This window comes from Dunckerocampus dactyliophorus, chromosome 7 (genome assembly GCF_027744805.1).
Source record: "Dunckerocampus dactyliophorus isolate RoL2022-P2 chromosome 7, RoL_Ddac_1.1, whole genome shotgun sequence".
In the NCBI taxonomy this organism is placed as follows: Eukaryota; Metazoa; Chordata; class Actinopteri; order Syngnathiformes; family Syngnathidae; genus Dunckerocampus; species Dunckerocampus dactyliophorus.
This window is the reverse complement of record NC_072825.1, coordinates 5,863,853-5,880,340: the sequence shown is the minus strand read 5'-3', so window position 1 is coordinate 5,880,340 and position 16,488 is coordinate 5,863,853. Positions and strand designations below refer to the sequence as shown.

Sequence of the window (16,488 nt, the reverse complement as noted above, 5' to 3'; positions counted from 1 at the left end):
AGCTGTGATTTCCGTAATCCCAGAGATTGTGGGCCTCCCAGTGTAGCATGGTGTCCCCAATCCCCCACAAAGCCTGCTGACATCCCCCAAACATCAGCCCTCATGATGTGACAATGTCTTTGCTCCGCCTTCACCAGCAAACATAAAAATAAGGTATAAACGTGAGGAAATCATGCTTGCTCTCAGTCCACCTTAACGTGCTAGGTTCAGTTTTCATGAGACTTGATTAGGGTTTTGTATAAAAACTAACACTGCAATTACAAGAGGACGCACGCATTTATTGTAAAAATTGCACCGACAAGGAGATTATGTATTCATGATGTTTGTTTGTTTGCAGGATTATGCTAAATTTGCTTGACCGATTTCCATGAAAGTCTGCAAGATGTGGGACGCGGTCCAAAGAAGGCCACATGTTTAAGAATGTCTACACTGGCCTCACAGTCAGGAGACCGTGGGTTCGTATCTCCGTAGAGCTTGCATGCTTCCCCATGCGTGCACGGGTTCTCCACGGGTATTCCAAAAATATGCATGTAGATTAAATCGGAGACTCTAAATTGTCCATAGGTATGAACGCCAGTGCCAGTGGTTGTCTATATGTACGCTGCAATTGGCTGGCCTTGCCTCTCGCCTCTCACCAAAAGACAACTGGGATAGGCTCCAGCATGCCCGCCACCCTAGTGAGGACAAGCAGTACAGAAAATGGATGGATGGACTTATAATAATGTAAGAAGTCATGAATTTGCAAAAAAAAAATTCACAATTTGAGAATATACTTGTAATATTATTAAAAAGAACCATTTCATATGACACAAAAGTTATATTTTGGTCATATTATTGAGAAAAAGAGTTGGTAGGTTTGCAGAATATTCTAACCCAACGCTAAACTAGTGCTGTGGAAAAAAATAGTGATAGCTCCGCTGCCCCTGTGTGTGTGTGTGTGTGTGTGTGTGTGTGAAATAATCATCAGAGAGAATTGCAGCCTCAATTCTAAGCAAGAAAGTCATGATTCATATTTTTGCAGAATTGTGCAGCCCTGACTCTAACCCTCGCCCCAGCCTGAAATCCTAATCTAATTAAAAACCTTTAACCTTAACCCTTGACCCTAACCAGGGTTTTGGATGAAAGACTCTAACAAGTCTTCATCATTAAAAATATAATTAATTTTAGTCATTCCTCATTTCCTTCATTTTAGTCATATATGACAGTACATGTACAGTAGATATGATAAAGGTAATACCATAACAAGACTTCATTTAATGCTGAATAATTTAATGAACACATGCATGACATGCACGCGTGTTCTACTGGAGCACTGTCAAAGCAAATAAGCACAGAGTAGAAGTGTTCCTGCTCGCCACTTTGGAAGTGAATTGAACAAACATCGATGAATAAGTTACTCTCTCTTGGACAAAAGATTCATTTTACGTAAAAGTCAACCCTTTTCAATGCAAGTTTTGCATTGGAGGTATAGTAAAAAAAGATGTACAAAAATAAGAATGTAACAACTCACAGTTTTTACATTCAAATGTGTTTCATAGTGAAAAGTAAGAACAAAAAAATATATACTAAAAAAACGCTCACAGGACCAGCCTGTCCACTACACAAGGTGTCTTGTCAAAGTAGAGCACCATCGCTGTCCTGGTGGTGTATGCTGCGCTGGGACGTCCTATGAGCCGTGATGGCCGCCCAGATGCGACACAGCATGCCGCCTCTGGAAAAGAAAGTGGGGGGAAAACAACCTCATGGGTTTAGATGCAAAGGACGGACACGTGTAATTGGACATTTAGGAAGATGAATATTGGCCTTCATCATGTTTAGTTCATCAAGATGTGTCCTCACCTTATTCCACAGTACATCAGGTCGTCCCTGCAGGCCATGTGGAGGAGACAGTCCAAGGTGAACTCGTGAGCCACCAACTAGGTAAACAGGGTGACACATGATCAGAACAAACAGGAAGTAGATGGAGAGGTGTCAAACAGCGATCACGCTGCTGTTTAATCACCTTGTCAACAGTGTTGTGATCCACAGGCACGGCCTCCAGCCAGCGCACCATGTCCTTTACCTCTGGGTGACATCTCCTCTGTGGAGTCGAGTCATCATCTGCATTGTAAGAGTCAAACAAGGAGGCCATGATGGATCCAGTTTCACAAAAACATGTGCCTCGGTATGAAAATATCACACTGAAACATGAAAAACATGTCCATGCAGACGCTGTGAATATTCATGTAGCCAGGTTTTGAGACTACACCCCTGACACAAACCGGTCAGGCAGAAACTATAAAAGCCTGAAGCCGAGGAGGTGGCCGCCATTGACTGGTAGGTAGGCCAGATGACAAACACTGAAGATGTCATGCAATTGTGTGATCAATCAATAGCTAACAGCACAACACCACGGCTCAACACAAGCACACTTTATTATGATGGGCCTGCCTCCAATGCTGCTTATTAGTGATAGAGGCTACTCATTGCAGACTTTATTTTACGCATAAAAATGCATTTCATAAGGAAAAAAAAATAAAAAAATTACAAAATACATGTTACATACTATACTGTATATAAAAATTGTTATGGTGCAAACTCACTATTAGACAAGAAGGCATGTCCACTGTCTTGTCTTCCATAATCCATCCATCCATTTTCTTATCCTGCTTATCCTCACTTAGGGTATGCTGGAGCCTATCCCAGCTGACTTCGAGCGGGGGGTACAGCCAGCCAATCGCAGGGCACATAAAGAACAAACAAGCATTCGCACTCACATTCATACCTATGGACAATTTAGAGTGACCAGTTAACCCAACAAGCATGCGGGAATGTGGGCGGTACCTGGAGAAAACCCACGCACGCAAACTCCACTCCACCCCACCCTGCTAGTATTTTTTTATGAAGATTTTTTGTTATTTATTAAGGATCATCAGTTATTTTGCATAAACTAACTCCTTTGTGGGCTTTATTAAATATCTCGTACCTGCAGAGTCTCTCCTCATAGCATCAATGTGGTGTTGTTTCTGCTGGACTGAGGTCCGCAGGAGGTCCTGGTACTCTCTCTCCTTGTCACTCAGCAGCCTCAGCAGTCTGAGAGACAACAGAAAGTACACATTTAAATTCTTGTTCCTCAATAAGGCAGGGACATAAAAAAAAAAAAAACTTTGGTGGTGCACCTTCTGGTCTCTATTCGAAGGTCTCTCAGTTCATCGCTAAGGGGACAGTTGCTGTCTAGGAGGTCATCCGACGTCGCCAAAACCAATTTGTTCACAGGTTCTGACTGGTCAGAGTGTGCCGCTTCGTTGAGCAGGTCGCCATTTGGGACGGGGGGCTGCTCCTCGGGAGTGCTGTCCTCTACCTCGAATGATGACTGCAGCTGGAGCTTCAGTTCTGTGGTAGGTAGGGAGGGAGGATCAAGTGAATCAGTTAATTGACAGTGGTCAGCCTCATGTGCGTCGGACTGGAGATGACGTGCTGTAACCTGGAAGAAGCACAGTGATGGCATCCTGCACGGCCTGTCTCAGCAGATTGTCCAGGGCAAACATCCAGTGAGGTTTCACCTGCTGTTGCCTCAACACTTTCTTCACCTGCAACAAACAGAAGAACATCTAATCCACAAAAGCTTCCAGGTGTCTTAATTATGCTTTTGAGTCAACATACCGCATCCTGGAAGCTGAACAGCACTGCCTGCAGGCCGTTTTGGGGCACTGCGGTGGAGAGCAGAGTTGCTCTTAGTTCCAGCAGGTTGCTGGTTAGCTGCTTCCTGTCCGGGGAGCAGATGTTGTCTCGCAAGCAGCAGATGAGCTTAGTGATGTGTACCTCAGTCAGCGATGACCCCTCGCCGTACTGTTAAAAACAGGTGTGATTCGCACTAATGGTACGCTGTTTGGGTCTTTTAATCCCAACGAGAGGAAGATGTAGAAGATGTATGCTACTGTGTTGCAAGGAAACTACAAGTGTTTTGTTCTTACCTGAGGCACAGCTTCCTGTATGTTGGCCACAACGTTGGCGATGTAGTCGGTGAGCACTCGGTGCAGCGTGGCTCTCCTCTCGCTGTCCTTCCTCAGCATGAACAGACCAATGTTCTCATCTGTGGATGCCGGACTGCTCATGTCCAGAGGGGACTCTTCCGGTACGCTGGACAGCAGGGGTGGGGCAGTAAACATTATTTTAAAACCCGGTCTCCTTTCTGCTCCATTCTCCTTGCGCCGTGAGGTGTTCAGGCGCACGTGTAATTGTGAGTGTTAGGCGCGCATTGGTTTTCACTTTTATTCACATCCCCCATTACAACTGGTGTACCCTTAGGGGTACACGTATCCCACTCCCACCTTGGGAACCTAGGAAATAGAGGAACTTTGACCTGTGTTTTTGCAATATATTCTTGCGAACAGCAGCAGTCCTGTCATATGGAGGATCTTTTACCGTACTTGTATTTTTTGCAGTAGATTCCAAAAAAGCGGGCCGCACGGTGGTCTAGTGGTTAGCATGTTGGCCACACAGTAACAGTCTGGAGATCGGGAAGACCTGGGTTCGATTGTCCCTTGGGCATTTCTGTGTGGAGTTTGCATGTTCTCCCGGTTCTCTGGGTACTCCGATTTCCTCCCACATTCCAAAAACATGCATGTTGGGTTAATCGGTCTATAGGTATGAATGTGAGTGTGAATGGTTGTTTGTCTATATGTGCCCTGCGATTGGTAGTCCAAGGTGTACCTCGCCTGTTGCCCAAAGTCAGCTGGGATAGGCTCCAGCATACCCTCACGACCCTAATGAGGAGAAGCGGCATAGAAAATGGATGGATGGATTCCTAAAAGCAGCAAAGTGCTCCTGTTATATAGAACATCTGCAAGCGTTTTTGCCGTTTTTCCTTAAAAACAGCAGCGCGTTGCTGTCATATAAAAGATCTTGACTAGTGTAAAGATAGTGCTTGCAGTGATTACATACAACATAAGAAAAATAGTGAAGGAAAATAAAAATAGCCCAGGATTAAAATGTTTTTCTCTTCCAACAATGTTCAGTTACTCACGGCAGGAATTGTCCGTTGATGGGTGGGCTCTCGGAGATGTGTGCTCTAAAGGCGGACTGCGTATTCCTGAGGTCTAGGGAGCATGAAAGGTCCAATGAATCCGAGTATGAGTCTGTGTCTGTGTCCTCCACAAGGATGGAGACTGGCACTGATAGGCTGCGCTGGTAGTCACCTACAAAACAAAACCATTCATCAGGCGCTGTTATGATGTCCTTAGATACTGTTATGATATCACACTGCGCATGCATCGTATTGTAAACGAAAAGTCCCACCAGCAAAAATGTCTTCAGGGTCAGAATCCTGCACCGCCCTGTTCTTCTTCCTGGGAGCCGACCTGAGGAAGGTGTCCATGAGCAGATCCGTTGCCGTGGCCCGGTCGTCCGGATCGGGCTCAAAACAGTTCATGATGAAGCTCTTTGCCTTGTCTGACATGCTCTCTGGAACCTTGGGGTGGATCTTAAACATCCCGACCTGGGGTAGGAGGATTGGGATTAGTACGACCAGGCTTTTTAGAATACTAAGCCTGTTCCATCGTTACCTTAAACATGGCTGCCTGTGGACTTCCCAGCTCATGAAAGGGAGTTTGGCCTGTTGCCATTTCAATGATGGTGCACCCGAGGGACCATATGTCAGCCGGTTTTCCATACCCCCGAGGCCCCTGATCTATAATCTCTGGCGCCATATACTGAAGAGTTCCTATTATCGGTAAATACTCTTTAAACATGTCTTTGTCAACCCAAATGCTCGCACCTTTCAAGCCATCTTACCAGCAAACGTCTCCGTGCAGGGGTTGATCCCTGCTAACCTCTTGGAGGTCCCAAAGTCGGAGATCTTCAGAACACCGCTATAAGTGTTGATCAGCACATTGTCACCCTGCAGCAAAAACATACATTTAAACAGGCATTTGGTAAAAACAACAACAAAAACAGGTGCTTGCCTTGATGTCTCGGTGAACTATCTGATTGTCATGAAGATATCTGAGCCCCTCCAGGATCTGCTTGGTGTAGAAGATGATAGTGGCCTCGTTGTCCTTCAGAGGACCCCACTTGGAGCGCAGCAGGGATGACAAACTTCCTGCCATGGCGGGAATGTTTCAACATTTCATGGTGTGAGACGCTACATTGTGCAATATTGACTGTAAGTTGCTTTAAAGGAAGTGAGTAGTTCCGAATGAATCCCTCTCAAGTTAACTTCCTTCTTATTCAAAGTCAACATGTTTAGATGCAGACCTCCTGGTACTTCTTCCATGAAGATCTTGATGAAACCGTCCTGACTGACGGAGCCCAGGTACTGGACAATATTCCTGTGCTTCAGCCTCTTGTGAAGCCGGATCTCCTCGTGGAGAGGCTGGGAATAACTATCAGGACACAAATACAAGTGTTGGGTTGTGTTTGTTTTTAAGTGGTGCTAGACCCATGAAAGAGGACTTTAACAGCGTCCAACTCACGTGCTGTCCTTCTCTGGGATCTCCTTGATGGCGATACGCACTTGGTTGCTCATGTCCCTCCCGGCGTACACCACACCGTACGTCCCTTTGCCGAGAACCACCTTGCCAGCATTCTCGTTGGTCTCATAGACGTACTGCAACACAGCAGGAAGATGGCAAGGATCCCATTAATGACAAACTGGATATTTAAGAGGGCAGACGTTAAAGCGCAAAGTTGAGAGTCACTGCCTTTGTGGCACATGTGCTGAGCAGACACCCAGTCAATTTTGGTGACGATCCGAATAAAGGCAGATGTGATGGTTTCTTTTCACATTTCAAGGGCCAAGAGGTGTAGTGACTAACAAGATCCAGCAGGTGGCGCAAACTTTAAGGATTGGATTAGAACAGTATGGCCTTGCACCTTTTGAATCCAACACATTGCTATTCTATATTGATTGAAAAGTAACAATCGATTTTAAAATAATTATTATTTATTTATTAACTTTTATTTATTTATTTATTTTTACAAGAAATGCATATTAATTTAATTTGATATGGGCACCAGAATTCGCTATCAGCTACCAGGAACCCTAGCAGGACGGGAGACATAGTTGCTCGGTTTGGCACAGTATATTTGCTCCTTTAACCGACCCCAAGGAAAAAAGTCACAGGGTGTCAAGTCAGGACTCCTGGCAAGCCACTCATACGGACCATGACGACCCATCCGTCTCCCGGGGAAGTGGGCGTTCGGTCACTTCCGAACGACAATAGCAAAATGTGGAGATGCGCTGTCTAGCATGAAAAATATTCAATAATATGGCCATAAAAGATTATTATTAAAGAACAAATGCACAAAAATACAATAAAGAAAGATTTTTAAACATATTTTAAAATAGGGATTTACTTTTCACTCACATCTGACTCAAGATGCAATGCAAGCAATTGAATTTTCATCAAATAAAGTGACCAACCTCGAGTATTCCATCAGTGACATGGCTGACGTCCTGAGAGGCATCCTCAGCCTGATGGAGCAGAGAGTTGACCATGTCACAGAAACTGAGGAGAAAACAGGGGAAGAAACATTCATGATACTCTGGATTCAAAGTGCATATGAAAGTGTATCGATTGTCCAAATCTACAGAACTTTTATTGCTATGATCCACAACCCGTACCCCAAAATGTTCTTCCTTGACTAACACCATATTCCCCCAACCCACATTCTGTGAAGAGTGACAGTATTTTTTTGGTATATTTCTTCAAGTAACAGCTGACCCGACTGATAATCACGAGTATTGAAAAACTATGAGTTTTGAAAAACTATTGAAAAACTATGGGTTTTTCTTTGGGGCATGAAGGAACTGCTGATGCCACTTCAAGGTTATCCTCTCAACCGACCTACTGAATGAATCAATGCGTTGACAACAGTCGTGTGTTTTAGGATTCTTCACTTCTGATGGGCCACTCACCCTTTGCAGTGGAGCTCAGAGGGGAAGCAAAGCTGGAAGTCGTCAGAGTTGTAGTGGACGTACAGGAAGCAGCTCCGCTCATCGATCTTTGACACGCTTGGAGAGGACAGACAAGAGTTTTTTTCAACGTAATAACGTCAATGCATCCATTTGTATGTGGCTTTTTTCCCCTGCTAATTCCGCTGAGGCGGGATATACAGTAAAAGCGTTCCCAGAGAAAGTGTACTGCACACATTGTGCTGGATCCCGCTGTGGGCGATGGGTCTGAGAGGGCAGGGCCCCATGGGGGAAAGCAACCGGCAGTCAGGCCAGGCCTGGCTCCCTCAATGGCCCCTCGCGGTAAGCCCTGTTTGCTCCTGGTATGATTCAGGTCAGTATGGCAAGCATTCTGTTGCATATCCATGGTAAAGGATGTCAAAATAACCAAGTTTAACCACCATTGCAGTACCTACTACCATTTAGTGCAGGGGTGTCCAAACTTTTTCTACCGAGGGCCAGATACTCAGTAATGAAAGGATGCCAGGGCCACTTTTATATTTTGTAAACCAATACATGCAGATATGCTAAGACCTTATACATAGTACAAGAATAACATGCATGTCAGCTTTGGGATATAAGTGAAAAAGTGTATTATTAGTGTGACCTTAGGTCTTTGCTCTTTCTTTCTATTTTTTTTTTTTTTATTTTCCAAATATTTCAAGTTTCTTCTTCATCTCTATGCTAATAAAATGACGTAATTTTTCCTCATAATATTATGAGTTTCTTTATTCTCATAAAAAAACAACATTTTTTTTTCCATTACAACAGCTGTTTTTTTTTTTTTTACACTTTTCCACTGTATTGTGTGTGTTTTCCACTGCCACAAAAAGACAAAAAGTTGCTTAACTGCACATCTCTGCCAATAGTGTTCAACAATGATAAAAATGGATAAAGCTTTTATGTCTTGAGAATATACGTGAAAGTGAAACCCAACCTCAAACCAGCAGCCAAATGTGAGTGTTTGGGTTCCACTTGCTTTTGCTGCAGGCTCAAACACACCCCAACATATTTGTAAAGATGTCAGCACACGCAACAGCACTGGAGCATACCTCACTCCCCGGATTGCAGCAGCTGGGAAAGTCCACTGGTGTAAGCCTTTCTGTTGGTATAAACATGACATGGTTCATCTCAGCGGCTTTAAAAAGGAAATATACACACTGTGCATGACAGGGCAACTTCATAAAGGTTAGTGGAGTGCAGTTCGTACACGTACACACACAAACACGCACACAAGAAAAAGAAAGTAAACAGCCTGAGGTGCAACGCATTTGCACAAAGAACACGCCCTCATACTTGGCACCAAACATTCACTGTACTGAAAGATGAGCTCAGTGGACAAAGTTGGGCCTTTTCTAGATTGTGCAAGTCCTGAGACGTAGAACCAAGATGAGACAATGACAGAAGGTGGGGAGGTTTGCACACCTTAAATGGGGTGACGTGTTTCAACTGGACAGTGCAGCTTTCATCCCCCTCACTCACAGACACGGTAGCAGGCTGAAGGACTTTACTGGGCTCCAGAATGAGCACCTGGAAAAACAACGCTTGTATTCACTCAAAGTCGAACCGGGCTCATCATCTGACTTAAAGCAAGTAAGATGAGCGCCAACAAGTAGCACACGCTATACTTAGCTTTTACATCAGATACATTTACCAGGTTTATTATATTGGCTGGGATAATTCCAGTAAAGAGTTTTTCTAACAAGTCAACTAGTTTACAGGTTAATAAAAGAAAAAGGTGCAAGACCTATAAACTGCATCAACTGAACATCTTAGATATTATTCAAATCAAAGAGAGATCTGCTAGGACTTACAAAGGAAACATAGTCAGTAGGAGAAGGTAAAGTAAAAAGTTCAATTAGGAGGTAAAAACGTGCTTCGAATTTCAAAACAAACCATTCATATATTAACCATACATACAGTATACTGTACATAACCATCCACACTTTCTTGCTTTTGCATAGGCTTTCCACAATTCAAGTATTATTTGTATTATTAATTCTCTTGGGTCGATTTCTTTCCTCAGAATTTTGGCCCCAAGAAGGTTATATTCATGAAAAATCATAAAATTTGTTCATAGGTCAACCAGATACTTGGGGAGAATGTATCACCCTTTAAGGTCCCAAGAGGACAAAAAACATTCTTCCAAAAAAAAAAAATAATACTGCTATAAAAAGATAACAGATTCATATTTTTTTGCTCAGATCTTTCAGTCAACTTCAATCCAAATTAAAAATACCAAAGGTGTCATTATTTTTATTATTTTAACCTTTTAAAATGCCCATTTGAAAAATACACACACACTGAGTTATTTTCCATTTAATCCTAAAATGTGAAGGATGTGACGAGGCTGGGCTGGGATAAAGATCACGCTTAATTAAATACAGTATATATAAGATTAGTAATCAAATCTATTTTGATGCTTTTTTACTTTTTTACAGTGTCAGATTACTGCTCTGTGAGGTCCCGTGAGATTAGAAAAGTCCCAGTGACTCCCATTATAACCACAATATTTAAACGTCATTGCACAATATAAGCATGCAATTTGTAATTGCAGAGTTTCATTTAGTTGGAAAAATAGTCCAATTTGTCATATTTACTGTTTGAGACATGACTTTTTGTGCTCTTCTGCTCCTAGCGCAGTAAATTAAAAGGACTCCTGAAGATTAAAACACAATGCTTTCACTACTGCAATATAAATGAATGATGGCCCATACGGGAATCAAACCTATGACCTTTAGCTTTGTTAGCACCACACTCTACAAAAACAGGGTTAACGACACCGTGTAGGACAAAGTTCTCTCACCCGGCAGTGGTCGGTGTAGACTTTGGGTTTGCAGTACTGCAACAGAAGCTCCATCCAGAAGTCCAACGTGTCCTGCTTGGGAGACCTCACCTCAGGAGGCTTAGCAAACTGTCGGTACAGAACGTACGTCTCCATCACGGATGCCACGTACCTGACAAAGTGCAGTGAAGAAAATAAAGCAGATGTGATGTTTCATGTAGTTCTAATGGAGAGTGGTCTCACCATATCGGAGCCTTGAGCTTGTAGAGTTTCTCTGAAGCCTCGATGACTTTCCTGTGCGTGTTAGCCAGGATGTTGGCGCCAAGGTAGAAGCCCACATCCCAGTAGTCCTTCATCTTCTCCAAGCTGCCCTTACGGCCCAGCAGAGTGCTTATGGCCACACCTACAAACCAGTCATTTAACATTAATAGCTGGTCGGGCTAATCAACGTACACTACACAGCTGAAAGTATTGGAGCTGGATTAGACCTTGCAGTTCCGTCCTGTATCTTAATTCTTCCTTTTAGCAAGACATTTTGGACAATCATATGCGTCCAATATTGTGGGAACAGTTTGAAGAAGGCCCTTTCTGACCTCCTGTGCACAAAGCAAGGTCCATAAAAGGCATGTTTGGATGGGTTTAGTGTTTTGGGACAAATGTGTGTAAAAAATCCAAACTCTTGTGGAAAGAAATTCACTTCCTGTTGTGTGAGGAAGGGACAATACATTTATCCATCCACATGCATTGGTTTGAAAAAGTGTTTGACCCCTTACTGATTTCTTATTTTTTTATTTTGTTGTTGCTAAGGGTGGCCCAAAACACAGGGCTATGTAGGCTTTGATTTTTTTCTACCTTAATAATAAAAAGTTCCATTTCAAAACCGTATTTTGTGTTCAGTTGTGTTGTCATTGACTAATATTTAAATTTGTTTGGTGATCTGAAACATTTAAGTGTGATAAACATGCAAAAAAATAAGAAATCAGGAAGGGGGCAAACACTTTTTCACACCAATGCATGTATGTATATGAGAAGCATAACAGAATATAAATGTTGACCACACAGTACTGCAATTAATGATATAATTTATGTTGAATGATATGAACGTTAGAAGCAACAAAAGACTTTATGTTTGACAAAGAGAAGTAATTTGAGCACCTATTTTGCGCAGCTCAATGGAGGTGTCAAACTCATGTCCCGCCGCCATGAGAAGGACCACATTGTTGATGCCCGAGTGAAGCGTATGCTCCGTCTCAAAGGCTTTTCCATACCTACAAATACATCCACATGCAGGAAAGGTGAATAATGATACTGCTATGAAGGTAGTGATACTAGTAATAGTTGTACCAGTAGCAGGCCTGATCCCTGGAGTGCTGGTCAGTGAAGCCTGAGCTGATGAACATGTCTTTGTAGATGCGACCGCACAGACAGTAGACGTCCGACACCACCTTGCCACCTGATTCCACGATGGGCAAGATTTCCTCCAAGGCTTTGGCGCGATCCCCTGGCTGATTCCTCCTGGTAGGACAAGAATTCATGATTTTTTTATGTCAAAAAAGGTCAAAATTTCAGTGCAGTTGAACGCCGCACAGCAACAGGAATAGTATGCGTACCTGTTTAGAGCAAATATGTAGTGAAACTTGATATTGTGATGTCTTGCCACGAGACACATGGGCAAGTTGTTCAGCATCTCCACCAGTTTGATCATAGCATCGTAGTTCTGAGAAAAACACAAATGACACATCAAGACTACAATGGGCACACAGGACATACACTATCTGGCCTCTGCATGGTGAAGTATTGTACATATTTAAGTCAAGCCCAATGTTCCTAAGGGTGTAGTCTACTTTACAGACGCTACATTGTAGCAAGCAAAACATAAAGACAAAGATGGTGACCATCTGCAACACAATAGCTATAGCTATATAACCGTTTTAATAATGTATGTATTTATTCATGCATATGTGAAATTTACCACAGCTGTATGGTGCTGAACTAGCTCAAAAATGGATCTTTAAATATTTATGGTTCAGTCTTCTAGGACTTAATGACACAAAGCAAAAGATGATGCTACTTTAGCACTAATGTACTAATGTACTAATTGCACTTGAGAAAGGCACTGAACCCCCATTTCCTCCATGCACACCACCACTCCGATATATCTCCTTTTCAACATATATATGTATCTTTTGTGTATTACTCAAAATATGCATATTTTAGCTAATTTTATTTTATTTTTTTTAAAAACTAAATTAAGCATTTTCGACCATAAAAATGGCTAAATTAAGTAAAATATACATATAAAGCATTCAGTGATTATGTGTAGTATTCTACTTTGGTCACTAGGTGTCAGTAATGTTGGGTAATGTTCGGTGAGAGACACAAGCACCAGACTTGTTGCGGTCGTAACCCGCATCAAGCTAAACCTCAACTCTGAAGCCCCGACGTCACTTCCTGACCGCCCCCCTCTCAGCTCCCCTGGCACCGGAACACACATAGAGCAACACACACGAGTGCGACAATTCTACTGTATATTGGGTAATACGATTGTAAAGGTGACTATAGAGGTGTCATTTCATGTCTAGCGGGCTCTAATAATGTTAAAATGTTAAATAATGTTAAAAAATTACAGCGTCGTATTAGGTTTTCCGTGTTCGAACTATGAAAATATTCCATTTATATATAAGGAATCCTACTTTGCAGAAATTCACTTATCAGGTCTGGCAGGTCTGCACTAATATTGAAAGTCCTCCTTGCCTGTCACGCCCCCCCGACAGTTCACCTCGCCACCCATGGGGGGCCCGCCCCACTATTTGCGAAACAATGCGCTAGAGTGAGGGACCATACAACAAAGTAACCTACAAACTGAATCCACAGCGCCTCTTCTGGTACAGCAAATAGTGCACTCCATTGTGCCTCAATTGCTTCAGGATGCAATGGACTCTCAAGGAACCAGTTCCAAATGTCTAAATCTTTTGTCCAAAGTGTCTGAATCTTACCTTGGAACGTTTGTATGATCCTTGCAAATAAGTCCATAGTGTTGTGTGAAGTCCTCACCTGGATGTCCCTGTATGACAGCAGCAGGTTCACCACGATGTCAGGCGTGAGCAGCTCCACGCTGTCCAGACGCTTCTGGATGCGGCTCAGCTCCTCGCTCAGGGCTTGACCGCCAAAACGCTCCCTGGCCATGCGGATGTCGTGCCTGATGGACTCCCGGAAGTACTCGCTGTCGGGATAGAGACACAATGTCACTTCAAAGATCTCCAGAGAGAACAAAAGGTGACATAAACACGCTTAGGCAGGCGTAATGTGAGATGATGGTATTTTGAGAGAGGTCTGACCTGAACTGCACGTGCACATTGTTGAGCACGTGAACCAGTCTGTCCACCAGCGGCGTGAGCAGAGAGTCCAGTTGGAAGCCAGGCTGCATCAGCTCTTTGATGCCGGTCATCATCGCGCCATCGCAGGCAAACACCTTGCTCTGAGGCGTCACCACGTACGGGAGGAATGTGTAGCTTCCACACTGCTCCTGAAGGACACAGGAACAAGAAAAGTGAAAACCCTGTCATGGGATTGTTTTCACTGGACAGCCTTGTCATTAATGCGTAATATAATTTTTAGTTGTACATCTCTGTTTACAGCTCAAAATAACTATGCCCCAAAACGAAAAAGTCGTACAAATGTCTGTCAAAGGGTATGCATTTGAAAAATGTATTATTATTTCATTGTTATTATTACTTATTGTAGTTGTAGTGGTACTATTTCTAATATTTTCTAATATTTTGACCTTCTCATGTAGATAAAGACCAGAAAATCAGAATCAGGGTGTCCAAAGTGCAGCCTGGGGTTCATTTGAGGCCGGTGGCTTTTAAATGAGCTAAAAATATAATTTAACAAGAAAACAAAAAAAAACAGCATAAAAAATAGCAAAATTAGTAGTAATATTACAAAAATAATGATGATCATTAAAATTCAAGCAAAATTTGAACTTTGAGAGAGTTTAAAATGTGAGAAAATGTTAATACCTGTCTGAGAGAAGTTTATAAAGTGTATTGTGAGGGGTTTTACAGCCTTAAAACATATATGATAATTGTAAACAAATAAAGTTGGCTATTAAGTTGGCTACTTATTGCAGGCTATCTTGTGAACCTATCCCCCACGACAAACAAGGGACCACTGTAAGCTCTTGGTTGTTGTTCCCCTGAACGTTGTGCTGCTGGTCAGCTGTGTACTATATCGCTGTATATCCTTTATACGCTGAGATGACCTTGCTGTAAAAAATTCAATAAAAAGATGTGTAAAAAAACCCCCTCATATATCAAAGATGTCTCATTGTGTGGTGTGCAGGTGTAGGGGGTACATGAGTTCCAGTCAGATGTCTAAAGTGGTACGTGACTGTGAAAGGTTAGGGAACCAATGCCTTACAGTGTCAAAATCCAAACATGGTATAATTATCTTTCTAAAGAATTTTATTGGATTGTGTCAAAGTACCCAATGAACTGTCCTGTGAGTATAGAAAGTTATCATCGGTGCAACATTTGTCATCGGCTATGATTAGAGAGAAGCAAAATAATGTGTGAATGATTTAGTCCAGGGATCACCAACATGGTGCCCGCTGGCACCAGGGAGCTCCCACGACCCCCTGAGGTGCCTGCAAGCCTACTTTTCATTCAGGTTTTCAGTTTATAATGTGAGAACACTACAAAAAAAAAAATTGTGAAATACAAAATGTAAATTGTGGATAGCAGCAGTTTGTTAATGTTCTGGTAAAACAAGCATATTCAGTTTCTTAGTGCTGAAATAAGCTATGAAAATAAATGTTACAAAAATGAGTGGCTCTTGGCTAATTTTCATTTTGTAAAAGTAGCTCTCACAAGGAAAAACGTTGGTGACCCCTGATTTAGTCTCTGGTTGAAATAGTGCGTAAGGCAAAAGACTGTAAAGCCTCCACAACTGACTCCACTCCCATCAGCTCTACCTTGACAGCTTGCATGTCTGTGTCGTCTTTGTAGCGGTACAGAATGATGTTGTTTGTCATGCTGAAACTCTCCCTCACTCCCAGGTGGTAGAAGAGGGAAGGCTGGCAGAAAGAGTCGCTCATCTCAAGCACAGCAACGTCTGTGAGGATAGAGATCAGTGTCATCAATTTAGCTAGTAACACTTTGCACGATGAGCAGGTGTAGAACCATACTCCTCACAAGTGAACCCCACACGAGCAAGCACTTTGGCGACAGAGGCAAGGGAAAACTCCAAGCCGTGGTGTGACTGTATGTCTCATCTGGTTGCTTTGAAATATAGATCAACATTAATTAGTGAAAACTCACCAGCATTGTAGAAATTATCTAGAACGTCCGTGGTCGCCATGGAGATCCTCTCAAACGGGATACTTTTAAAGGTCGCGCGGGCCTCCGCGCACGCTTCTTTTAAACACACCAGAGGCAAGTTCCCTTCGGCCGGGGAAGAAGCCACCGCCGCCTCCTCGTTGGCGATGTAGACCACTGTCACGGGCCGGCCGCGGCTCCTCGGGGAGACGACGTGCTGCTTGGTGGAGATTCGGGAGCTGAGCTCTATGGCCAGCGGGTCCTGCCACAAACTTCCAGCCGACAACAGCCAACCGTTCTCCCGCCTCCTCGTCTCGCGGAGGCTCATCCGCCTGCGTTCCGTCGTGTACATTATGTCGTTTTTATTAAATTTTATTAATACTTAAAATACTTTAAAGTAGACGAGCAGGCGTCCTGCCTGGTGTAGATCGCCTGTGGTTCTCCAGGTGTGT

General features: G+C 43.0%; 1 protein-coding gene across 2 annotated transcripts; it reads right to left on the bottom strand.

Moving 5' to 3' along the window:
- Positions 1 to 300: 300 nt before the first annotated feature.
- Positions 301 to 16,485, bottom strand: si:ch211-1i11.3 (mitogen-activated protein kinase kinase kinase 5). Of its 2 annotated transcripts, XR_008572072.1 has the most exons (29): positions 16,040 to 16,485; positions 15,694 to 15,833; positions 14,057 to 14,244; positions 13,773 to 13,941; positions 12,329 to 12,435; positions 12,063 to 12,233; positions 11,874 to 11,986; positions 10,962 to 11,121; positions 10,740 to 10,890; positions 9,359 to 9,463; positions 8,986 to 9,035; positions 7,898 to 7,993; positions 7,403 to 7,487; positions 6,453 to 6,586; positions 6,235 to 6,362; positions 5,943 to 6,079; positions 5,773 to 5,878; positions 5,544 to 5,701; positions 5,278 to 5,476; positions 5,006 to 5,177; positions 3,954 to 4,119; positions 3,643 to 3,828; positions 3,464 to 3,569; positions 3,159 to 3,372; positions 2,966 to 3,072; positions 2,583 to 2,689; positions 2,003 to 2,100; positions 1,840 to 1,916; positions 1,641 to 1,711 (listed from the first exon to the last, which is right to left on the bottom strand). XR_008572072.1 is itself a non-coding variant. In XM_054782544.1 (28 exons), exons 1-28 carry the CDS (start codon positions 16,386 to 16,388, stop codon positions 1,615 to 1,617), a joined length of 3,969 nt encoding a protein of 1,322 aa, XP_054638519.1. In that variant the 5' UTR covers positions 16,389 to 16,485; the 3' UTR covers positions 301 to 1,614. The 2 variants fall into 2 exon arrangements, 1 of the variants encoding a protein (XP_054638519.1); XM_054782544.1 differs by lacking the exon at positions 2,583 to 2,689 and having other exon boundaries at positions 301 to 1,711.
- Between the last annotated feature and the right edge of the window lie 3 nt (positions 16,486 to 16,488).

Bases quoted from the DNA above. Each gene is read 5' to 3' on its own strand.
- si:ch211-1i11.3 (XM_054782544.1), bottom strand. From the start codon at position 16,388: ATGTACACGACGGAACGCAGGCGGATGAGCCTCCGCGAGACGAGGAGG. The intron at 5,178-5,277 runs GTGGGACTTTTC...TTTGTTTTGTAG, and splicing joins CCCTGAAGACATTTTTGCTG to GTGACTACCAGCGCAGCCTA. The intron at 1,712-1,839 runs GTGAGGACACAT...TTTCTTTTCCAG, and splicing joins CTGATGTACTGTGGAATAAG to AGGCGGCATGCTGTGTCGCA.